The sequence below is a fragment of the Megalobrama amblycephala genome, linkage group LG13 (genome assembly GCF_018812025.1).
Source record: "Megalobrama amblycephala isolate DHTTF-2021 linkage group LG13, ASM1881202v1, whole genome shotgun sequence".
Classification (NCBI taxonomy): domain Eukaryota; kingdom Metazoa; phylum Chordata; class Actinopteri; order Cypriniformes; family Xenocyprididae; genus Megalobrama; species Megalobrama amblycephala.
This window is the reverse complement of record NC_063056.1, coordinates 23,760,464-23,787,293: the sequence shown is the minus strand read 5'-3', so window position 1 is coordinate 23,787,293 and position 26,830 is coordinate 23,760,464. Positions and strand designations below refer to the sequence as shown.

Genomic DNA, 26,830 nt, shown 5'->3' with positions numbered 1-26,830 from the left:
AGGCCTTCGATATTTAGTCTGGTATTTTTGCTGTATAATTCTGCTTGTTTTCATACTTCTTTATTAGAGTGTTTATATATTTAATTACACAATTTGTATTGTGATTCTACAATATTCCGATTCTGTATATCTATATCTATATCTATATATATCTATATACAAATTTACTCACCTTTATGTCATTCCAAATCCAAACCATGTTCATAAAATCTAGTTTTATTTTAAGTCTTCTGAAGAAACAGAACAAAATTTAAGTCACTGTAAAACGGCATTCTCTGTAAATCACGTCTGTGTCTCTTATGTGTGTTTGGTCCTTTTGGAGCTTGGAAAAGAGTAGAGTAAATATTTTGTGTTAGCATGACGGTGCTAGCATGAACATCGTGCACATGATTTTTGATTTGTGTTCCACCACAGAAGAAAAAAAAGTCATACAGGCTTAGAATGACGTGAGGGTAAATAATTAATGAGAGATTCTTAATTTGGGGGCAGATTGTTCCTTTAAACAATTAATGGCCTTTTCACTAAAAGACTTTTCTCAAACGCTGCACTGTCATGACTTGTTTCCTACTACATTAATGTTGACTGCCAGGGCTCACAGAGCACTCAGTGATTTGCACACAGACCATCTCAGCATCAAATAATTTTTTTCACCCTGACTTGTTTATATCCACTGCTTGGGTGCCCTACCTACCCATAAATAAATAGCATTTGAATGTAGAGCCTTGCTAAGATCAGGCCATTTGTATTGATTGTGTACTTAAAACAGCTTCACATGCCTGCTTACTTCCTGTAAAAAGCCAAGCTAAATATATAATGGCATACGTGTATAACATTAGACTTTTATTGCAGAGAAACACATGGTCACCCTCTTATTGTTTCATATCGACAACAAATGGCGCGTAGCTTGCAATGTCCACGTGCGAACAGTGGCTCCACCTGGTGGTGAAAAGACAGCACTTAATGCATTAAAAAGGATTCTGAGGTACAGCAAGTTTCAATTGATTTTCTCATACTGGCCCCTTTTGGTATCATACGTTTTCGATATTTGTGTATATACATAAAGAGTTTCACAGATTCACTGTCTTTGTAATGTTAGATACAACACACACATTGTGTGACTTCATCGATGTGTTTTTAACAGCACAGTTACTGCAGTGTAAAAACATACAAAGGCAATTTTATCCCAGTTTGGCAATTACAACATTTTACACTGATACATTAGCAGTCATCAGCGTAGAGTATAAATGGGACGATACTGTAAAATAAACACAGAGTATTAAAATAGACAAAAATCAACATCCCAAAATGCCCCACGCTTAAGAAATAATACACTTTTCATGATGACGCAGACAATAAAAAAGATCTCTCTGGACTTGTCAACTTCACATCACAGTCATATCCTTCCATTCAGTTTGCATGTTTAGGCTATACAGACCTTTAAAAAGGCTATGGCTCTTGGACAACCTCGCACCACCACATTTAGAAAAGGAACAAGTACTGTTTTATTATATGGTTTAGATTAGCTCAATTATTAATTTGAGTTTGTATATATTTTCAAGAACATGTATTTTCAACTGACATCGAAGATCTAAACACAAACATATATTGTAAGTACACTCCCTTCAGTAAGGTCACTCTATACATCACATACAGTATGAGAGTTTATAGAGAAAGTGGACATATTTTTTTAGTTATAAAATCCTTTGCACACTGATATTACATTAGTTTAGTAGTCTTATTCATTTTAATATGCTGAATCATTCAAATTTAAGTTATAAATCAGTGTGCATTTTGAATATTTATTAAAACATCAATTTTTTTCTTATCCTACTTTGAAGTCTCCTGTCTTTTCATATTGCATTTTTTTTTCAGGTTTGGCAGTTATGATTAATTTACTCCCGAATCAATTTTTTATAAAACTAATTTTTTAATATCCTTTCTTTCTTTTTTTTCTTTTTTTTTGAAGGCTGAAGATGCTACATGACGCTTGAATATATTCACACACATCTGTATCTCTTCATGGTTACCCTTTCCAAAGACTGAGGCGATTTTCAAAGACACATTACTAAGATCACATAATATCATACAATATCAAACCACAACTGGATGTATACAGTACGTAACTCACAATAGTCATTATTGGATAGAAAGCTCATAAAAAGAACAGCATTTTGTCAAACAAATGCGTAAAATTTATTAAAGCGTTCTCAGGCAGGTCCCTCCACGTTTTGGCTTCTCAGTGTTTAAAAAAAGTGAGGATTGCTCTACGACTTCCTCTAGCAATATTCTGCTTCCTTTCCTGTTTTTTGGACATTCCATTTTTTCATTGCACGGACCCTTTGAAGACCTTGTCCTTCATTTCACATTTTAGCAGCCCTCTGTTGCTTCCCATAATGCAGTCTGACAGGCATCAGGAACAGTCGGTGGAGGATGAGCTCCAGGGGAAAGGCGGGGGCGGTCGAGGCCCCATCTCTGTGGTCTAGGCATAGACTCAGCCACCTAGGAGCCCTCCTTCACCTCTGGGCTCTCTGTGGGAGTGGGGGGTTCCTCCGTAGACGGGGATTGAGCATCACCTGGACCGTCTGAAACAGAGAGACAAAAAACACTGAGGAACAATAGAGTTTTTTTTATTTTATTTTTTTTTATTATTCAGTACTGAAATTATCATTGCACCCAGAGTTCCAACACTCTTTAAATGTCCTTGATTTTTCCAATCATTTGTGATAACTAGATAATGATAAAAAAAATCATTCAAATAAAGTGTGATTCATTAATGAATCATTTGTGAACCAGTTTGACCAATTCATTAATAACAACTAACTCAAAATACAGATTCATTGTCAAATTTGACAAGTTTTACTCTACACAAGAGGAATGTTACAAACTAATATTACAGATCTGAGCATAATTAGGGGAAAAAAGTAGTTCACTTTTCAGATTTTATTAATTTCTCTGACTTTTCCAGACTGGAAAACAATATAACTACTTGCATACTTTAGTTGTACCGACAACTTAATATAATAATTGTTTATAAGTTTATAATAATTGTGATGTTTACTTTATTTTCAAATATTTTTGGCCATCACAGGTTATCAAAAATAGCTCATTTGTAAAATAATTGTATTAATTATAAATATATAAAATTATATATATATATATATTATTATTATTATATATAATAATGCTGTTGAATTGATAAATCGCAATTAATCACAATTAATCACATCTAACATAAAAGTATCTATATCTGTACAAACTTTTATATATATATTTATAATGTGTGTATATATTATGTATAATATGTTATAATTATATGTATTATTTTATTTTATTTTATAAAAATAATAAATATAATTATATTAAATAAAATCTAAAATAATAAAAGTATAAAAGAGTTACCGGTGAGGGACAGTTCTGCCAGTTTAAGAGGCAGATCAGGAGGGACTCCAACAGGAGAGCCCAGGATGTCGGGCAGTGCATTACGACGACCAGAGCGGCCCGATGAGGCAAAATCCAACACCGGCTCCACTTCTGTCATTGCTAAAGAAAAGACAGTGCTTGCATGAGGCTTGTAAACAGTACAATCTGAACAAAAGATGATTATCTGAATAAAGCACATGTCTTTTCTGACCGCTAGATGGAGATAGCACCACAGAAATTGTTTTTCACCCACAGGAGGAACAACAGAATTATATAAGCAAACATTTTTATGCTTGACCCATCTCGATGGTTCCACCGTGGCCCGAGGCTCGTCTTTCACAAGCTCAAATAGGCCACTCTACAGAACGCAAAACCTTCCCAAATCACTCTCCATTCTCTCTCAGTCAGGAAGCAGTTGCCTTGGCAACAAGATGGATTACCTATATTGCATAGCAACAGGTAATCTCTTCTGACAAACAGTGAGATGCACTTTTGCTGTTTTCTTTTGACACAGCTGTTGCAAGATACAAGTTAGCTATTTTTCAGTGTGATCCCAGTCTCTTTGCGTATATCTACTCACATATGTGAACGCTCGGGTGGACATGACCACATGCATGTACTGTACTCACATCCCTGTCTTAGCATGTGCTTGCCCAAACATATGTCTGCGCTTAAATATAGTAAAATTCACATGGGATGAGTGCATCTTCAGACCATCCAGACAGCATCAATCTGCTCATTAAATCAGGGTCAATTCAGAAAGCTTATAATATCTGGTCCACATTCTCACACTGTTTGTTTTTTTTGACAGTTTGTAAAACTAACAAAAAAAAAAAACAGAGTAATTAATCAGCATTTATATGTAAATTAATCATTGACAGACAACCAAGGCCATGGTGAACAGGAACTAAAAATTGAATGTAGATTTTCATTGAAACATATCATCAAAGATAACATATCTTTATGATAGCAGTTATAAAACGTCACACTTTATTTGTTTTGATGGGATGATTCAAGTGTTTACTGCAGTGTAAAAGCAGTATAATTCAAACACTTCATTTTGTTTATACTGAACTTTTATCCTCTGGCTCTGAGCATTACAATTATTGTTTGTACTCTGTTAAAAAATATTTTTTAAAGTTGCTTTGAGTTGAGTATGTTTTAACAAGAAAATACTGTTTCATTTTTTTCTATTTCAAAGTTTCACGTTTAATTTGTTGTTTTTCATGCAGTTTCTTTGTAGTGGTTTCTGAAATTTACAATCAATTTCTGAGTGAAAATTGTTTCTAAATACTACACCAATTTGTGTGTGTGTGCGTACTTGTAGTTGGGAGTTTTTTAAAAAAACAAAACAAAAACAAACATTGGCATGCACGTAACTCATCCCTCGTCCCTTAAATATCACATATCATGTGTTTTTTGTTTGTGTCACAGCTGGTTGCAAAATAAAGATAAATTCAGGATCAAACGCACAAGCATTATCAAACTTATTTAGCATAGAACTCAGGAAACATGAATTTAGAACAGAACAACCCATCATAACACCGCAAGAACTGACAATGAAATGAAAGAAACACAGGGTTTAAATAGAGGGTATGCACGTGAAGCCACCATCAGCCGGAGTCTCTGCGGTTACACCTACTGAGTGGCAAAAAAACTGAGTGGCAGCATTGGTTTTCAGCGTGAATGCTGCAAAAAAAATACACAAAACACCTCTAAAATGGGAAAGAGCTTTGCGACTGTACAAATAGATTTGACATGAATCCTGAGGTATATTTTTATATACTGCCGAATGCTACAGAAAAGGGAAGCAAATGAATCGCTGCAATTCTCAGAACAACTGGACTCCAGTCAGCAAAATGTGGATTTGCAATTATCATTTTGTCAATATGTTTAATTCTGGGGTAAAAATCATACTAATTACATATATATATATATAATTAGTATGGCTGGATGATCTGATGATAAATATAACATATATAATTGATCACCTGGATTTAGACCTTTCTATATTTTATTCATGTAAAGCATTCACAGGCAAATTTGCTTTTTCCCAGTGTCAAAAATCAGGCACATAAAGGTCATAAATCCTGGCCACATGTCAGCATCCATGGATCACTTGTTCTTTGGCAAGTTGTAAGGAACAAGTCCATCTGCCTTCAACTTAAATGGATAATCATTTGTTATACTTGCATTTTTGCAGTTTCCCCTATTAAATCCAGTCATGCAGCAGGAACTTTTGCCACTCAGTGTGTCCAAGGAGGGCGTGTTCTTGCAGGAAAGTGACATCAACAAAGAGTATAGAATCCAGGAGGCGACACTCTCATACTTTTTGGGCAACAGCCACTATATGGTGCTCCGGTAGCGCGGCCGCCATTATGGGGTGAAAATACTAACTGGACCATAGAATCCTTCACATCTTACGCACCCAAAATCTGTGAATTTCACTGCCAAATCAGAAGCGCAAAAGAACATTTTTCAAATGAAATCATAAATGTTGTATTGTATTCTATATGTTTTATTTTACCAGTTGTGGAATCCAACCATTCAACCATCTGAGGTAACGTAGTTAGCCTACTTTATTGAGTATTTCCATTTTATGCAACTTTACACATTTATTAATAGTAAATTAATAATTAATAAAATTAAGGTCATCATGTTTGCAGCGAACAATATATTTCAGACCTAGTGGCGTAATAATAATAGTACCACTAGGTCTGAATTGAAATAGGCTACATTGTACGTTTTAATGGATCACGCTACAAACATAATGATCTTATAATACATGATGCATTGCTGTGTCCATTATCGCGTAATTCCCACTTTTGGACACTTTTGCTTTAACGGACATTAGACAACACTGTAAAATCAAGCTCTTATATTCATATATTTATTGTCCAACATTCCCAGTTTTTCTGATGCATGTCCTTAATTTAATTTTATATGTTGGTATTAATTACTAGATGACTGCCAAGTCGCCGGTGTTGCAATGGAACGTTCTATTGGGTGTTGCTTCTTGTTAGTGTATATTCTTTGACATCAATGCATACCCTTTATAGACAGACCAAACTAATTAACCAAATGGACAACAGGTGTTAATCAGACAATGAGTAATCAAGAAACTAAGGGGCTGTTTACACAACATTGTTTTCAACTAAAAACAGAAAGCTGTTTATGCATTTTGAACATTCATTTACACGACAATGGCGTTTTGGGGGCCAGAAAACTCAAACTTTTGAAAACGGGTTTCAAAGTGCACGTTTTTGAAAATGTTACCGTTATCATAAACAACAAAAATGCTGCTCCGTGAAAACGGCGACAGCATGCACATGCGTATAGAGTGCCCCAGGGATGACATGTTTTTGTAGGCCAACCCGGAAGTTAGCGGCGCACGGGTTCCCTCGACTGAAAGCCTATGCATTTTTCCCATAGACTTTTGGAAAATCGCAGAAAATAAGCTCTGTTTTTAACAAAGGGTTATGACACTTACACGTTTTGTCTATCAAGATAATCTTTACAAGTTAACACAACATTTATACATTTTGAAGCCTAAATAAAGTCGTCAGATATAAAAGGCTAACAGTAGGCTATAAACGGACTACAGCACACCATGGTCACGGATCAACGTCGTCACCACCAAGCACCACCATTATTTACAAACATGCTCGCTGATTATGATCTGCGCTGTTATTAATACTTATCCACTTTTTCATGAGAAATGCTGTCCAAATGTCCCGTTTTTAATGATGACGTCTATAGTCCCCGCTAAAGGAAGTAGTCCCTTTTAGCAATTTGTTAGCAACCGTCGATTTTAAGACACAGTATAAGTTAAAAAAAATCACAAGTGGGATATAACTGGTCTGTTTTATGTCATAGATAAAAACGTGAAAGTATTTAGAGGCTTTGTTAACCACAGACCTTATTTCAGGCGATTTAGCAAAAACCCATTCAAAAAACCCATAGACTTTACGGCGTTGGAACCGGAAGTCCTAAAATGCTAACTCGCTTCCGGATTTTGCCTACAAAAACGCGTCATCCCTGGGGCACTCTATTAGATTGTATATTATAGGGAGATGAGAGGGTCTGTATCTCTTACCATTGGAGAAAGCGTAACGGCTAACTTAATCACGTGCGGCACCTCTCAGCCTATAGAGTACCTCAGGGATGACGTGTTTTTGTAGGCAAAACCCAGAAGCGAGTTAGCATTTTAGGACTTCCAGTTTCATTGCTCTAAAGTCTATGTGTTTTTTAAATGGGTTTTTGCTAAATCTGAAATAAGGTCTGTGGTTAACAAAGCCTCTAAATATTTTCACATTTTGATCTATGACATAAAACACACCAGTTATAACCCGCTTGTGATTTTTTAAACCTTTATGTGTCTTAAAAATGTCGGTTGCTAACAAATTGCTAAAAGGCACTACTTCCTTTGGCGGGGACTTTCATCGTCATCATGACAAACAGGACATTTGGACAGCATTTCTCAAGAAGAAGTTGATAAGTATTCATACACAGTGCAGATCATAATCAGCGAGCATGTTTTTAAATAAAGTTGTTTTTTAAATAAATTTTGAGGAAGCTTGGTGGTGATGACGTTGATCCGCAACCATGGTGTGCTGTAGTCCGTTTATAGCCTACTGTTAGCTTTTTATATCTGACGACTTTATTTAGGCTTCAAAATGTATAAATGTTGTGTTAACTTGTAAAGATTATCTTGACAGACAAAACGTGTAAGTGTCATAACCCTTTGTTAAACACAGAGCTTATTTTTTGTGATTTTCCAAAAGTCTATGGGAAAAATGCATAGGCTTTCAGTCGAGGGAACCTGTGCGCCGCTAACTTCCGGGTTGGCCTACAAAAACATGTCATCCCTGAGGTACTCTATTGTGTAATGGCAGTGACGTCAGTCGCAACATTCCCTAGTCTGCGTTCTCTTAAAAAAATACATTTAATCTACATATAGTTCCCAACAAAAGTATTGTTTACTGTAAAACATGCTGAAGATTGGCAAACAGGCTGTCGATTAATTAAATGATTCGCTATTTCACCACAAAAACTGTTCAATCAGCATAGTGAAGCCTCTCATCCATTGAAATCCATTAAAAAAACAGCGGAGCGTTAGCATTAGCTGTTATGCTTTTTTGGCTAAAGGTTGCAGGCTTATTCTATATTCATGTGCTTTGGCGCGAGTGCTCTCTAAAACAATACGTATGTGCGCAGGCGCATAGTCTTTCTTCACAAAGTGACATCGCCATCTACTGGCCTGGCATGCATAATACAGTGTTTTTAGTTGTTTTCGTGAATCCGTGTGAACGGGGATCGTTTTGACAGCATTGTTATCTATACAAAGAAATCCTTTTCCTTTTTTTTTTCATTGTCGTGTAAATGTACCCTAACACAGGAAATGGAAATAAACGTGTGCAAAAAACCCACCCATACATTCAAAGAACACAGAAACACAGACTATTTTGTTTTTGTAGGAACGGGATGTTCTTACTTTACAAAGCATATTTTTGTCTGGTGGGGAATAAAACACCTGATAGATTTACAATGAAGGAGGGACCACAATATTATTTAGAGATTGGGGTGGGATCCTCTGACCTGTGACATCACCTAGCAACCACCCAAAAAAACCTTAGCAACCACATAGCAAGACTTGGCAACGGCCCACAATGCCCTAGAAATGTCTACTAATGCTATAAAATATAAAAAGGATTATTCAAGGCTCTCTCAGCCAGGGACTGAGTTCTCAAGAACTCTTCCTATGCTATTAAAAAAAGCACAGCTAGGCTAACTAAAGACAGCATCACTTCCTCTTTCATTCTGTTTGTCTCTCTCATGGCAGACTGCCTGACTAGCTGTGGCTCTTGTAGCTTTATAATCCATATTGTATGAAGCTGGAGGATTACGGATGAGAGACAGCACTGGAGTGGAGCCACTGCACTCCCAGCTACACTCCTTATTTATTATTATTTATTTAAACCCCCTTTTTATTTAAACTTCTCATTTGTCCACACTTGCTTAACCACAGATCTTGAACTAAATGAGATGTCATTGCCTCAAAAAGATTCAAAGAGCACTGTCTCTTGTTTTAATTGCCAAAACCTCACACATGAATTACAAACACACTTTTGCACGATCAAACATGTAATCTTTAGGTTGCAATAAGTGTGTGGATAAACAAAGCTGAAACATGTTCAGATGTGGTCAATCCCTGATTAAAATCTGATGTACAAGGTAAAGCAATGCAAGAAAAGACAAAAGAAATGTTATTTTTAATGAAACAAATAATCTAATTATTGAAAAAATTTATTTGAATACATTTTAAAATGTTTTTTTTTTTTTAGTCTTTTTATAAAAAAGTATTCCCGTCACAGGAAAGTTGAAAACTGATAACCGTTATTCTTTCTTTTTTTTCAAGATTCTTTGATGAATAAAACAATTTTTTTTTAACAGAAATCTTTTGTAACATTATAAATGTATTTACTGTCACTTTTGAGCAATTGTGTCCTTGCAGAAAAAAGTATTAATTTCTTACTTACCCCAAACTTTTAAAAATCAGTGCAAGTTACCAAACTAAAAATAACAGTGTATATTTATCTTTAATCTTGAAAGGTAAAACAATATTAAATGTGTTTTTACTAGAAAAAATATATATTGTACTGCAGAAGATTTTGACTGATGGCTTTTGGCCAATTATAAAAATATTAGCTCCTGTGATTACTATTTTACCAAAGTTTAACCTGTTTGTCACTGACAACTAGGTTTTTGCTTAAAGATGAATCTGTAAATAACTCTTGTAAGAAAATAATGGGTTAGTTTGAGCAGCTTGTGCAAAATTATACCATCTGTACCTGTTTGCTTTCTCACACAAATAGCCAAATAAAAGCAAGACACAATCTGTGTTTGGGAAACCTGCTGTACATTAAAATGGCATACTGTAGATTGTGATGTGCACTTTTTGATTGATGTGTTTTTTAGACTCACATGATCGGTCACGCACGCAACAGCTGGAAGCCCAAAGCAACGACCTTCACATTGAAAACCTAATTCTGTTAGAGGAGACACAGTGCACCCAGATTACTGATATTACATTTTGTTGACAGATATTTTCTCATTTCGTGATTGTTCTATATCCACAGAAAAGCAAGATATCAAGCCAGATGTTCATCACTGTTAGTGTCTATCCAACAAGAGTCCAAGATAGAATGTTGCATAAGATGCAGGGGAAGTGACAGACTTTATATGACAGGCTATGTAAACAAATAGAGGTGGACCGCAGGGGTCACTTCACATCTTTGAGCATTCAGACTGGACAACTCCAGAACACTTTGGGGATGACCCCATACTGTCTATCAAACTGGACGACACACATTTGGACATTGCATTAGGGCATCCTCGGACAACAACACGGGACAAAACGAGTGATCTTAAGAACTGTCGGGTGATCACTCTCAAGGTGATAGATTTTATGATGATAGTGAGTTTTTATTTTATTTAAAATTCCTTCATTTTAGAAACTTGATCAGAGTGAAGACCTGAATCAGAGCTAAACTGAAGCGGATGATGCATTGTTAATCTTGTAAATTGTGCTTTACTGGTAAATATATATATATATATATATATATATATATATATATATATATATATATATATATATATATATATATATGTATGAAGAGTTCAGATGCAAAAGCCTCTAAGTGCCATCTGAAATTTTCTTCTAAAATTAGCATTTTTATCAAGCTTGTATGTATATTTTCAGTTATTTCACGTTAATGGCAATGAAAAGGACCTATTAATTAACATTAAAGTGAAATTACTGAACCTAAATGAGCTTGTTAAAAACGGTAATTTTAGAAGAAAATTTCAAATGGCACTTAGAGGCTTTTTCATCTGAAGTCTTCATATATATATATATATATATATATATATATATATATATATATATTACAGTAAAGCACAATTTAGAGGATCTTTCAGTCAGCGAAGCAGCAATTTTCAGCACTGTATATTTTACAGTTTTGTGAAGTTTTGTAAATCTAATATACAAACCGATTCAAACTACTACAATCGGTTTACTATTGTAAAAATATGTGATAAAGCAAGTAGGACAGGGAAAAACCACATGATGATTTCAAATTCAAAATGGGCCTCTCTGGTAATTGCAGCCAACAATAAAATAAAAACAGAGCACAGTGTTACTGTTACCAAGAAAAACAAAACACTATTGGGTGGCACATGATAATAAAATAATAAGGTAGGCCTCTAACATGATAATAAAATACGAAACAACATGTGTTGCTTAAGATTTTATTATTTCACAAATATTTAAGCAGGTAATTATGTTGTTTGTTTGTTTTTTTAAATAAGAAAATGTGTACTGTATGCATTGCCTTGTTCTCCTAAATTATAAGGTAGGCTAATTCATAACTAAACATAATTTAAGCATATAGTAGGGTAACAGTTAGCCAATTAACAGGTTTTTACTCTAGCATTTCTACAGTGAATTTATTCAAGTTGCCCTCGGGTTACAGCTGAAATTGTTCTGACAGCAGTACAAGCCCACGGGTGTACGTGTATAAACGTTTATGTTGCACACACGTCCCCTGATGCCTCACATCTGCGTTCTGTCACCTTCAAATATCGCAATTCAACAGTTTTACAGAGAATCATCTAATCAGTTAGTTTATTTATATTTTTATGATTATATTATCATCCTTAAGTCAACAGAAGGGGCGTCCATTCTTCCGATTTGTCATTATACTAGTATCTATCTTGGATGTATTTCAGTGCAAGTGATCGTTAATGCAAAGCTATGGGTAACGTGTCAATGTTTCACCTTAATAATGATAATGCATGAATTTCATACACTGTGATTGAAGATTAAGCTCATGCCGAGCTCAAGGAAGAAGCATAAGGAAGAGGCGAGAACTTACCAGCGGTGTAGACAGATATCCACAGTCCCTGACTGATGCAGATTTTTCACGGTACTGATGAACTAATGCACCTTTTTCAAGGGAGACAGTGTGTTTTGAAAGCACCTGCCCCACTCCTAAGGTTTGACACCATCTCGGCTCCCGTTTGCGATCGTGATTTCAGTGGATTGACAGGGGCAAAGAGGACGATACCATTCATCATTCGTGGGGGAGACGTACACTGCAGCGAGAAGGAATTCTGAATTAATTCGTTGTGGTTTCACATAACCGTAACATTAAAGTGACAAAATAAAGATTTTCTGGTTACTGTTTTTCATTTAATATATATGTTTTTTCTTCTTCAATTGGATTAGGTTGATTCAACAAGTCAGACAGGTGGGCCCCATGTTCTACTGCAATAAAAAAAAAAAATTTTCTTCTATTTTTTTAATCAGCTTAAAATGTCAACCATTCCCTATAGGATACTCAAATGTCTTATTGAATTTTCAGTCAGATTTTGAAATTTGTCACTTAATTAAAGTTTGTTTAAATTAAAATGAAAGCTATTTGTTCAGTAAGAGACCACCTAGAAATCTAATATCTAACAAAAGTATTGTTGTGGATCTAATAAAAGTCATAGAAGAAGAAGAAGGCACCACCAAACTATAATGGCCCATACATCTCAAAGCAGGAACTGGGTCCGCCTGTGCTACTGTCACTGGGAAAAATAAGTTGTTATTACTCATAATTATGCTAATACCAGCATTAATATAAAGCTATTATGATCAACACTGTTCTCTCGGACTCTGTATGCCCTAAGACCTGGAATCCTTATCTAAATTCATCCAGTTATGCACTCATAAATCCAATACCATTTACTTCAAAGCTCACTGCAGTAAAAAAAAAAAAATACAGATGTAGGTTAATTACTTCTGTTTGGGAAATATCTGACCTAATTTAAATCCTAAATCAAAATATGCTATCCTGATCCTAAATCAAAATATGCTATCATTTTGGTACAGATATCATCAATAGAGTTTAAGTAAGCTATTTATAAACATCGAATATTATCAAATTAATTAAAACATCAACATCACAAATTACATTACTCTTATCAAATACAGACTTTGAACTGTTTTCAGTGTAGGTGTTTGAACAACACCTATAGTGAGCTCACGTTTCAAAATAAAAGTTGTTGAAGTCATCTCGTTTACCGCATCCTAAAACTGACTGTACAGTTGGTACATAACTCACAGTCACATTTATAACACATTAATATAAATAAGAAATCAATTTATTTTATAATGTTTCATTATAGGGTGTGGTCATTTACAGCAACATAGGATTTGAAAAATAAATTTTAATAGACAATGTAAAAAAAAAGATGAAATATAAATATAAATTTAAAATACAATAAACAAAACACACCACTATATATATATATATATATGTATATATATATATATATATATATATATATATATATATATATATATATATATATATATATATATATATATATATGTATATATATATATATATATATATATATATATATATATATATATATATATATATATATATATGGGGAACTTTTATTATGAAATAGCAAGAGTTGTCCATTACAATTGTTAGCTTCAAATACAGGAATCATCTGACGGAACAAGAGAAACCTCATACTGTAATTGACTGTCAATTCATCATCTGACGGTTTGGGGTCGTTTATTTTTTGATATAAAATGGGAGCCTGTATGGCGTTGTGCTCTCTTGCGAGCTGTGTAAGTGTTCTGTTTAATTTTTCATGTTTTAGCTAACTGAGCTGCCACATGACAGCGTCGCTAAATCGTCATCTGAACAGAAAATACAGAATAAAATAACTAAGAAAACGTATTGATAAAAAAATGTACGCAATGGACGCCCGTATTTAAATAGAAAATGTGTAGTTTGGTAGAGCTTTTCGCTGAAAAACAACAGCACACGGAAGTGTGTTCATATTTGCATTGAGATATATTATATCAGATCCCCCATGGCTTCATAACAAACAACAGTGTATGGTTAAATGAACCATTCCGTGAGATTTGGTTTTCTTGTAGTTTCGATATGTTATATATAATATGATTTGCTCATAATAGTTCAGGTTATACAGGTTTTCAGAGTCATTTCACAATTTGGGTTCAACGCCCATTTTTAAAGAACTGAAACTTACACATTAAGAATTAATTTTTAATTAAATTTAATTTAATAATTAAATAATGTAAAAGTGAAGCTCTGATCTGTGTATCTCTAAGATATAGCAGAAAGAATTTTTTAAGCCAATCTTTTTAAACAAGATCCAATAGAATAGGTTAGAAAAGGTATTGCCTACATACAGTACATAACGTATTTGTACATCTAGAATTTCCAACATTATTGGGGGAAAAAAAGTATATGAACTATGATCTGTAACTAGTGAGATTTCTTGTAACATGTTAACTGGCTGAACTACTTGCATCTGCTGGTTTTAGGATCAGGGTTTTGGCCTGATGTTCCAAAATACACGTCTTCAGTTTCAGAAATTTTGTAGATGAATTTTGCATTTCCAGGCTATTTAACTTGCTGTAAATGATAATTTCACTGACATTCTACTACTTGTTGGTACAGTACACACTGCATGAACAATACAGCCAAGTACAGCCAAACAATATTCCCAACACTTTACATTATAGGTAGGATTGGTTATAATGTTTGGAAAAGGCATGTTTTCATTTGACATTTATTATTTGTGCCAGTAAGACACACCTTAGTTTTCAGTCTTCCAGTTCAGTCTACAGGTGGTTTTTGCGAAATAGAAAAGAGTGGCAATGATGTACTTTGTAATAATTTTGCTTGGGGAGTTAGTGTTTAGCTGATCAACCACTCCTAGCATGAGTAACAGTCATGTGGAATTTCCTTAATTTAACTTTTATACAACATGCATGACTGGATTTATGAAGGTCAAAGTCTTAAGCAGTGATTTCCTAACTGTTTCCTGCCTCAGTAGAGTCAAATTCATTTTATAAAATGCTTCAAACTTGAATACTTTCATGGGGGAAAATGACTGAAGATAAAGTGATATTTTATTTGCACATGCTGTGTGAATTGTTTTTGCAGCTGACTCACTAAAGGAACAGACTTGAAAAGAATTTAAAAATCATTATAATAAAATCTGTTCTTTTTTTAAACTTTCTTTTCATCAAAGAATCCTACACACAGTTTACACAAAAATATTAAACAGCAAAACTGTTTTCAACATTGATAATAATAAGAAATGTTTCTCGATCACCAAATCATCATGTTATAATGATTTCTGTAGAATCACATTTTACAAATTACATTTTAAAAATATATTCAAATAGAAAACAAACAAAAATAATTTTTCTGCACACTGTATATTAAAGTTTCTAATGTTTTGCAGATTCTTTGTAACTCTGGCAATTAATTAATAAATGCTACCCAATGTTAACTGGCGATATAATTGCTCTTTCTTTTACTCCTTACATGTCACAGGCCTCATGTTTGTGTGGCTCTGCACCATGTCTACTCTGTGGCTGTTGTCCTTCTTCCAACAACTCCACCGTCACCCGACTGGTCTTCTCTTTTTTCCTCCTTCTGGGAACACTGGTGTCTGTAATCATGATCTTGCCAGGCATGGAGACGCAGCTCCGCAAGGTGGGCCCAACATCATTCACTGTGTGCATTCACTTCATGTGTGCTTTCAGTACGTTGTGTTGATTTTCTCTGTTTTTAATGTCTCTTCAGATTCCTGGCTTTTGTCAAGGGGGGACCACAATACCAGGGATCGAGAACCATGTTAACTGTGACGTGATTGTCGGCTACAAATCAGTCTACCGCATGTGCTTTGCTATGGCGTGCTTCTTTTTCCTTTTTTCTGCAATTATGATTCGCGTAAAAAGCAGCAAAGATCCTCGTGCTGCTTTTCAGAACGGGTGAGCCTGACTTATGCTTTATGACCATTACTTTATAATGCTATTGGTTTTTGTAACATTTACTACATGAATTTAAATTTAAACTAGCTTGATTTTATCATTGAATATTTTGTCGCCAGGTTCTGGTTCTTCAAGTTTCTGATCCTAGTTGGCATCACTGTCGGAGCCTTTTTCATCCCAGATGGCACATTTCATGATGGTACATTTTTGGTTGAATTCTTCCTTTAACTGCACATAATGAAACAATTTCTATTTTCATATGTTCGCATAGGGAAATACAATGACATCATGACAATGATGTTAAGCTCTAAACGCAGCAATAGTCATGATGATGTTATTCTGGGAAGCCATTGTCAAAACGCAGGGCTAAATTTCAAGGGATGCAGAAAACGCATGGTTTCCTGCTGGGAAGAAGTCAATTACTTTTTAATGACTGTTTTGAATGCTATGAGATGCATGGGAAAAGACCGTATTGAACGCGGAATAGGATGTTATTATTTTTTCATAGCATATTATATTAGCAGTGTGAATGCGTTGTTACTGTCTTGCCAGAATTCTCATGGTGTGGAATTAAAGATGCAGAACATTGTGTTCAGAGATCATGGGTAACTTCCAAAACAAGATCTTGACATTAGTGTGCTTTGTGAATCTAAGTATGAAAATACAGGCTCTTCAGAGAAGCATGTTTTATTAAGCCTAGTTATGAATATTGTTTAAAGGGATAGTTCACCCAAAAATGAAAATTCTGTCATCATTTACTCACCATCATGTGAGTAACCTGTTCTTTCTTCTGCTGAACAGAAAAGAAAATAATTTGAGAAATATCTCAGTGTCGTTGTTGTTTTTGTCCATACGCATGGGTGAGTGACATATGCACGCAATTTCCACAAGCACAACTGTTTCATTCTCTTCTTTTTTTATTACAGTTTGGTTCTACTTTGGTATTGTGGGCTCCTTCATGTTCATCCTGATCCAGCTTATCCTCCTAATTGACTTTGCCCACTCCTGGAATGAGGTGTGGATGAGGAATGCTGAGGAGGGCAACAGCAAATGTTGGTTCTCAGGTACGTAGAGAGCAGATACACAGTAAGACATCCTGTTCATCACAAATAGGTGTGACCCAATCCACTTTTTTCAGAGAAAGAAACATGAGACTATTTTCTGTCTGCAGGTCTGTTGTTCTTTACTATCCTGCATTACGCCCTGGCCTTTGCTGCGATTGTGCTGTTTTATCTATACTACACCAAACCTGACAACTGCGCCGAACACAAGTTCTTTATCAGCTTCAACCTTATTCTCTGCATCATCGTATCTGTGGTATCCATTCTGCCAAAAGTGCAGGTAAAGCACCAAAGCATGTCGGGGTACTTTTCATTCTGTTTCATCTCTGCTCTTCAAAATTCCCTCCAAAAAATTTTAAAAACACAAAATTAGGCACTTCAATCAGAAAACACACTCTAATGCCAGGTTCAGACTACACAATATTTTTGTCTGTTACGAAAGACACTGTGTCTGATTATGTGATTTTGACTCCTAAATTCTTGTTGTGTCGTGGACAAGAAACTTGTCTGACTACACCTTGCTTTCTGATCAGTCATTGCTTGCTGTCTTTATTGAAGTGTGTAATTAAAGACAGCAGGAATTGGGTCTGATCAAAAGTTGTTATCATAATGTCTTTACTAATTATATTATATTTATATAATCACTATTGTATGATGTATGATGTTTATTACATTACGTGAACAAACAACATGCTTGAAATATAAAATGAATGCCTATGAATTGCATAATAAAACAAACTGGAAACAGATATTGGAAGCAAAAAACATACCTAATATAATATAAGCTAAGCTAGCAGGCTATTAGGGTAGATGTACAGTACAGTTTGGAACCACTAAAATTTTAATGTTTTTAAAAGAAGTTTCGTCTGCTCACCAAGGCTACATTTATTTAATTAAAAATACAGTAAAAAACAGTAATATTGTGAAATATTATTACAATTTAAAATAACTGTGTACTATTTAAATATATTTGACAAAGTAATTTATTCCTGTGATGCAAAGCTGAATTTTCAGCATCGTTACTCCAGTCTTCAGTGTCACATGATCCTTCAGAAATCATTCTAATATGCTGATTTGCTGCTCAATAAATATTTATGATTATTTTCAATGTTGAAAACAGTTGTGTACTTTTTTTTCAGGATTCCTTGATGAATAGAAAGTTCAAAAGAACAGCATTTATCTGAAATACAAAGCTTCTGTAGCATTATACACTACCGTTCAAAAGTTTGGGGTCAGTAAGAATTTTTATTTTTATTTTTTTGAAAAGAAATTAAAGAAATGAATACTTTTATTCAGCAAGGATGCATTAAATCAATCAAAAGTGGCAGTAAAGACATTTATAATGTTACAAAAGATTAGATTTCAGATAAACACTGTTTTTTTTTACTTTCTATTCATCAAATAATCCTGAAAAAAAATATTGTACACAAATATTTTGTACAATTGTACACATTAAATGTTTCTTGAGCAGCAGATCAGCATATTAGAATGATTTCTGAAGGATCATGTGACACTGAAGACTGGAGTAATGATGCTGAAAATTCAGCTTTGCCATCACAGGAATAAATTACTTTGTGAAATATATTCAAATAGAAAACAGTTATTTTAAATTGTAATAATATTTCACAATATTACTGTTTTTACTGTATTTTTAATTAAATAAATGTAGCCTTGGTGAGCAGACGAAACTTCTTTTAAAAACATTAAAAATCTTAGTGGTTCCAAACTTTTGGACTGTACTGTATGCTATTCTAGTACATAAGGTAACTTAAAAACAGTAAGAATGAGAAATGCTTGATTTCACAGCCTATAGCTTCAGTTATATACTTGTATATGAACAATGTAATTTAAAAGACATTAATGGTCATTATAATGCATTTTAAATTATATAAATCATAACTTGATTTTGCAGGAATTATTATCAGGCACTAAAAATACTACTCATTAAAAGTCAGTTGAACCAATGGGATCACTCGGGGTCCTAAAGGAGACCCGATTCCTGGGGGGACTCGATTTCTCACCACAGCGGAACTAGCGACCGACTGCCATTAAAAAAAAAAACATAAACAAACTACTGAAGCGGTATGCTAGCTTAATGCTAAATCCAGAACTCACCGGGTTGCTGAAGTGCATTATCGTTCGCCAGAATGAATCTTTTTTCACTCTGTTGTGGTAGTCACTCAAGGAAACATCAAAAAGGCACCTTTCCTCCATTGCATCATTCCACCTAGCAGCCCCAGTGCCATTGTCTCTCTCTTGTTTCGCCATGTTTGAAAGCTGTGAGCTGAAGAGCTTCTGTGCTCCTATTGGTCAGCTTCACAGATGTGATGGAACCCATCGTGGAAGACCGAAAAAAATGAAACATGCTAATCTTTCTTTCGTGACATTGTGAAGTGTCGCAGACATGGCATCAATTGTCATCCACTATTACAGACTATACAAGATGAAACGATCGATTCTTGCGTCCCGACGGCCATTGTCATTTACGCATCACAGCAACACCCTACGGATCGTGCCAAAATCAGCTTGATATCATGTAGTCTGAACCCGGCATAAGGAAGGCTGTATGCTGAAATGCATAAGTGTGTAGTTTTTTTAAAAGACTAACCAAAACAACAAAGGCTTTTTAACTTTTTGTAGTAGAACAAGTTCTTTTGGATTTTTTTCCTAATTTTTATGTTTGCGACCCAACCAAAGAACAACTTCTGGGATTATTTTGATGAGGTCCTTTTAGCAAGCAGCGATGTTTCCTTCAAATTTAAAAACCATACTGTTTAAAAGCCAAAAAAAAGTTATTAAAGGGTTAGTTCACCCAAAAATGAAAATTATGTCATTTATTACTCACCCTCATGCCGTTCCAGACCCGTAAGACCTCCGTTAATCTTCAGAACACAAATTAAGGTATTTTAGTTGAAATTCGATGGCTCCGTGAGGCCTTCATAGGGAGCAATGACATTTCCTCTCTCAAGATCCATAAAGGTACTAAAAACATATTTAAATCGCTTCATGTGAGTACAGTGGTTCAATATTAATATTATAAAGCGACGAGAATATTTTTGGTGCGCCAAAAAAAAAAAAAAAAAAAACGTATTTAGTGATGACCGATTTAAAAAAAATGCTTCAGGAAGCTTCGGAGCATAAATGAATCCGTGTATCGAATCTGCTGTTCGGAGCGCCAAAGTCACGTGATTTCAGCCGTTGGCAGTTTGACACGCGATCTGAATCATGATTCGACACACTGATTCATAATGCTCCGATGCTTCATGAAGCAGTGTTTTGAAATCGGTCATCACTAAATAAGTCGTTATTTTCTTTTTTGGCGCATCAAAAATATTCTTGTCACTTTATAATATTAATATTGAACCACTGTACTCACATGAACTGATTTAAATATGTTTTTAGTACATTTATGGATCTTGAGAGAGGAAATGTCATTGCTCCCTATGAAGGCCTCATGGAGCCATCGGATTTCAACAAAAATATCTTAATTTGTGTTCCGAAGATTAACGAAGGTCTTACGGGTGTGGAACGGCATGAGGGTGAGTAATAAATGACAGAATTTTCATTTTTTGGGTGAACTAACCCTTTAAGCTTCATTAAGACCTTGAATGTGAAGCAACAAACAGGAAATGACAAAACCGCTTTAACTAGATGTTCCAAATATGTGATTTTGCCTTAGAACACAAATCCTGACATGAATGCTGATTTATAATGTGCATAAGAAAACAGTCTCTCCGTTGTACTGAAGGTCATCTACTGTTTGCATTAGCCTCCAGCTTTTGTCTTTTAAAGGAAACTTCTTTGTTCCCTTCTTTGCATACAGAATATCAATGCTGGCCTGCCACAACAGACAAGCTTTCTTCACTCTGCCAGCCATTATGAAAATCTGCAGTTTAGATACTGTAATTTCATCCAAGCTTAACTAGTGTTTAGTTTACAAAATCTGATGTGTGCTTTACTAAATATGTTTCTTTATTTTTGCATGTGTTTGTAGGATGCCTCACCTCAGTCTGGTCTGCTTCAGTCCTCTATTATTACTCTGTACACTATGTATGTCACCTGGTCTGCCATGACCAACAATCCTAGTAAGTCACTCAAAAAATTCTCAGAAAATATTTACTCAGGAAAAAATATCTGACTTTGGTTCCTCTTTTCGTTTTATGAGCTTCCATTATGTTCCTACTCAGGTTGATGCAATTTTTGGTGAGTTTTGTGGTGTCATAAAAACCAGATGCTCAACCTTTATAGTCTCCTTACCAAATAAAGCCAAATTACCCGTTAGAATCCAGATGATGAATTTAGCTCTCTATACCTACATTCTGTTATGGTCTAGTATGCATTCCTATTAGCAATCCAAATAAACTTTAAAAATGTGATTAGCTGACCACTAGGTGTGAAGTGTTTGATCACAGCCTTTAGTACTGCAGTATGTGAATAATTTCCATAATTATATTATATTATGGTTTAGTATGTTCACTTTTAAACCTTTCATTTTTCTGACTCTGCCCATAGATCGTGAATGTAACCCTAGTTTGCTCAGTCTGGTGTCCAATATCAGCACAACTGAGGCAATGCCCACAAGCTCACCTGGGATGGTGCAGTGGTGGGATGCTCAAGGCATTGTGGGATTGGTCATCTTCCTCTTCTGCACCTTTTATGCCAGGTACATTGAGCAAAACATTTTTGAACATGATTTTGATTTTTCCATATTTCATTGAGCTCTTCTTTACTATGACTGTTTGTTATTAAAATGTATAAAGACCATCTCAAGTACATTTCTACATAAGGTCCTGTAGTTAACTGGTGTTTTCCTTGCTGATGTACAATCAGCTGCACCAGAGATGGATTGATTGATTAGTGGTGTCAGATGTTGACACCTGTAGGCAAGGTCCAAAATTAACATTTTGCCAAGCAGCAAATGAGAGTACAAACTGGCCTTGGCAAGTAAATAAAAATACTTGTTAGTTGGTATCTTTAACCCTTAACATGGTCAGTGTCATAAATCTGTTATTTGATTTAGTGATAAAAATGGTGCAGAATCTTAAAGGTGCCCAAGAATGCTTTTTCACAAGATGTAATACAAGTCTAAGGTGTCCCCTGAATGTGTCTGTGAAGTTTCAGCTCAAAATACCCCATAGATTTTTTTTAAATTAATTTTTTTAACTGCCTATTTTGGGGCATCATTAACTATTAGGGGTGTGACGAGATCTCGTGGCACGAGATCTCGCGAGACTAAACTGTGACGAGATTTCTCGTCGAGGCGAAAAGTAGTCTCGTGATGTTGCCATGACAGAGTGTTAGGATGATTAGGAAAGAATATGCCACCGCTACGTTTACATTATGCCTCCACTGTCGTTTTGCTTTGTATTTAAATAAAAAAAAAAACATTTAATTCAGTTGGATAACGGTCGCCGCCGCTCCATATTTACAGAGTACGCGCGACCGTTGAAAGTGAAAGTAAACGCGCGCGCGCATTCAAACGTGATTTCAATACCCCGCATTTGAAAGCGGCTCCCCGATGAATGCAGATATCTCTCAATATGAAACCTATTTTAGGCTGGGCAGTGTAGTTGTAACCATCTCCTAGCTCTGTATCAAAGAAAAATTTGGTCTTATTTCATCTTTGAATATTGAGAGAGTGCGATTATGGTTGCACTTATTGTAAAGTGTTACCATAAAAATGAATAACAGTTTTCTCTTCTTATTATTTACTAGTACAAACAATAAGGTTTCATTTGTTAACATTAGTTAATGCACTGTAAACTAACAATGAATGACTATTTTTATCAACTAACAAACAAAGATTAATAAATACTGTAGCAAATATATTGCTCGTTGTTAGTTGATGTTGGTTAATACATTAATGTTAATAAATGAGACCTTATTGTAAAGTGTTACCATTTTTATTTATACTGTTTTTATTTCTGTGATCAGTTTGTGGAGAGGAGTTCAGTTAGGAGGTCAAAAGCTGTAGAAGCTCATAATTCATGTACAGTAAGATCTGAAGAGAAGCCAGTCAGTTGAGTTAGTGGCAAAACCTTTTACAGTGCTTGGGTATTGTTGTCTTTTACTGCATATGATAATTCAGTCTCAGAAAGTAGAACTGAAATGACATTCATTACAAAATTATTAGTTAAAACATTTCAAATACACCTGCAGAATATTTTTTCTAGTCATGTATTTCGCCATCTTGTCTCGTCTCGTGAACTCAATCTCGAGTCTCGTCTCGTGAGATACTGGTCTCGTCACACCCCTATTAACTATGCACTGATTTTTTCAGCGTGCCGCCCCTTTAATTCGCATGCTCCCTGCCACACAAGCTCTCGATTATATTACAGCACATTTACAAAGTTCACACAGCTAATATAACCCTCAAATGGATCTTTACAAGATGTTCGTAATGCATGCTGTATGCATGCTTCGAATTATGTGAGTAAAGTATTTATTTTGATGTTTATATTTGATTCTCTATGAGTTTGAGGCTGTGCTCCGTGGTTAACGGCTAATGCTACACTGTTGGAGAGATTTATAAAGAATGAAGTTGTGTTTATGAATTATACAGACTGCAAGTGTTTAAAAATGAAAATAGCGACGACTCTTGTCTCCATGAATTCAGTAAGAAACGATGGTAACTTTAACCACAGTTAACAGTACATTAGCAACATGCTAACGAAACATTTAGATAGACAATTTACAAATATCACTAAAAATATCAAGCTATCATGGATCATGTCAGTTATTATTGCTCCATCTGCCATTTTTCGCTGCTTGCTTACCTAGTCTGATGATTCACTTGTGCAGATCCAGACGTTACTGGCTGCCCTTGTCTAATGCCTTTCATAATGTTGGGAACATGGGCTGGCATATGCAAATATTGGGGGCGTACACCCCGACTGTTACGTAACAGTCGGTGTTATGTTGAGATCCGCGTGTTTTCCGGAAGTCTTTTAAACAAATTAGATTTACATAAGAAAGAGAAAGCAATGGAGTTTGAAACTCAATGTATGTCTTTTCCATGTACTGAACTCTTGTTATTCAACTATGCCAAGGTAAATTCAAATTTTGAATCTAGGACACCTTTAAATATTTTTCAGTTTGCATCAACAATTCTTTAGGTTTTTCAGAAACAGTTCAAACATTCAAACGCAGATTTCTATTTTTTTCTTCAGACATTTGAGTGGCACTAATATATACACTGTCGTGTAAAAGTTCGCTTTTTAAGTCGTTTTTTGCTCATCAAGGCTGCATTTATTTGACCAAAAACACAGTAAAAAAGTACTATTGTGAGATATTCATTTTTAAAATAACTGTTCTTTATTTTAATATATTTTAAGATGAAAAATTTTCAGCAGCAATTACTGATTATGTCACATAATCCTTCAGACATGTTAATTTGGCGCTATGGTAACATTTCTTCTTATTGACCATGTTGAAAAAACTTTTTTTTGGAAACCATAATACATTTTTATTTAGGATTCTTTTATGAATAGAAAGTTCAAAAGAACAACATTTATCTGAAATGTATATTTTTTGCAACAGTGTAAAGGTAACTTTTGATCAATTTAATGCATCCTTGCTAAATAAAAAGATTAATTTCTTTCAAAAGTATAATACTGTAATACATACACATACTTTATAGCTGGTAAATTTTCTGGATTCATCCACCATTGGAATGTGACAATTTTATTTTTCACCACATCAGAAAAAACAACCTCTCTCCCTTTAAACTCTGCTCCCCAATCTAGCTCATTATCTAATAAATATTAATTTTAGGGAAGTTGACATCATTGTCATGCTATTGTCCATGTGACGTGTGTTCTCTTTTCAGCATTCGTTCATCCAGTAATGCTCAGGTGAACAGGCTGATGCAGACAGAGGAAGGAAAGGGCACTGTGGGAGGGGAGGAGGTGGGCGAAGATGGTCTGCGGCGTGTTGTGGATAACGAAGAGGACGGCGTCACATACAACTACTCCTTTTTCCACTTCCACCTCTTACTGGCCTCTCTCTACATCATGATGACTCTCACTAACTGGTACAAGTAAGTGTTCATTCTTTGACTTTTTGATTCTGGAGTGAGTTCACTTTTTTTTCAAGATAAAGTGTGTAATTAAAAAAAAAAATCCTATTATAGTTTAAAGGTATAGTTCACACAAAAATAGGGGGGGGGAAAGGTCTTCCTATAGCTTTGATCTTTGGTGGAACACAAAAGTGTATGTACTAGTCATTATTTCATACAGTTACAATGAATAGAACAGAACTGCATCATAAACTAGCTCAGGTCTAAATCTTTTTTCTTTTTTTTTTCTTTTCCTCATGTCCATCTTTAGACCTGATACAACCACTCAGGCCATGCAGAGCACTATGCCTGCAGTGTGGGTGAAGATCAGCTCCAGCTGGCTGAGTCTGGGGCTCTACCTGTGGACGCTTGTGGCTCCTCTCATGTTCCCCAATCGAGACTTCAACTGAGCTTGAGTGGGTGAGATTCCCTCACCCATTCAAACTGTCCATGTTTGCATTGTGGTAGAAATATTACAATCCAAAAACCATTAAATAGCATGATTGAAAGCAATTCAAACCTGAAACGGACAATTCGTGATTAGTATCATAAGACTAATAAGTACTTACAAGTTAAAGAAATTGCATGGACAAAAACAAAGGTATATGATGCCGTGACAAGTATTTAAAAAAAAAAAAAAAAAAAAATGACACTTATTTCAGTTGTTCAGTAACTTCACACATCACATGTGAGGAACGTTGGAAGTTGCCATGCATCATTAGGATTCCTATCTGACTTTAGGCGCTTCTCAATACTTTCATTGAGGTTTGACACCTGATGCACAAATCTTTTTTTTTTATTTTTTATTAATATTCTTTTAAGTCACATCTTACCAGTTTAGTTTAAATAAATCACAAATGTCACATAAACATACTTGCTTTATTTAGAATGTCTTGATTTATCAACTTTATCATTTTAACATTATGGCAAATCTCTAAAGCACATATATATCTGCACAAAGATGTCATTTTGAAGAGATACTCAAGCGTTTTTCATTTTACAGATACGTCTTGCTTTAATTCCTCCATCCTTGCATCTCCTCCTTGATTCCTAGGATCATAAGCTATAATGCAAGTAAAGGAAATGAGAAGCACCCTTTTTGTTTAATGAATTATTCACTGCTGTCTCCTTTCTTACACTACTGTTCAAAAGTTTGGGGTTTTTGAACGTCTCTTATGCTCACCAAGGCTGAACACAGTAAAAACAGTAATATGTTAGATCAAAAACACAGTAAAATAGTAATATTGTGAAATGTTAGTACAATTTCAAATACCGTTTCTATTTGAATATATTTTAAAATATAGTTTATTCTTGTGATGGAAAAGCTGAATTTTCAGCATCATTACTCCAGTTTTCAGTCACATGATCCTTCAGAAATCATTATAACATGATGATTTGGTGCTCAAGAAACAT

At 34.8% G+C, this 26,830-nt stretch overlaps 1 protein-coding gene and 1 long non-coding RNA gene across 2 annotated transcripts; one reads left to right on the top strand and one right to left on the bottom strand.

Moving 5' to 3' along the window:
• Nucleotides 1-827: 827 nt before the first annotated feature.
• LOC125243986 lies at nt 828-13,471 on the bottom strand. Its single transcript, XR_007179201.1, has 2 exons — nt 12,357-13,471; nt 828-2,582 (listed from the first exon to the last, which is right to left on the bottom strand). It is a non-coding gene; the product is annotated as an uncharacterized LOC125243986 (long non-coding RNA).
• A 483-nt stretch (nt 13,472-13,954) lies between these two features.
• Nucleotides 13,955-26,510, top strand: serinc2l (serine incorporator 2, like). The gene is made up of 10 exons (XM_048153390.1): nt 13,955-14,113; nt 15,861-16,022; nt 16,113-16,300; nt 16,420-16,499; nt 17,227-17,364; nt 17,472-17,641; nt 21,356-21,446; nt 21,874-22,024; nt 25,190-25,399; nt 25,689-26,510. Exons 1-10 carry the CDS (start codon nt 14,075-14,077, stop codon nt 25,825-25,827), a joined length of 1,368 nt encoding a protein of 455 aa, XP_048009347.1. The 5' UTR covers nt 13,955-14,074; the 3' UTR covers nt 25,828-26,510.
• The last annotated feature ends 320 nt before the right edge of the window (nt 26,511-26,830 follow it).

Bases quoted from the DNA above. Each gene is read 5' to 3' on its own strand.
- serinc2l (XM_048153390.1), top strand. From the start codon at position 14,075: ATGGGAGCCTGTATGGCGTTGTGCTCTCTTGCGAGCTGT. The intron at 22,025-25,189 runs GTACATTGAGCA...TTCTCTTTTCAG, and splicing joins TTCTGCACCTTTTATGCCAG to CATTCGTTCATCCAGTAATG. The intron at 25,400-25,688 runs GTAAGTGTTCAT...GTCCATCTTTAG, and splicing joins ACTCTCACTAACTGGTACAA to ACCTGATACAACCACTCAGG.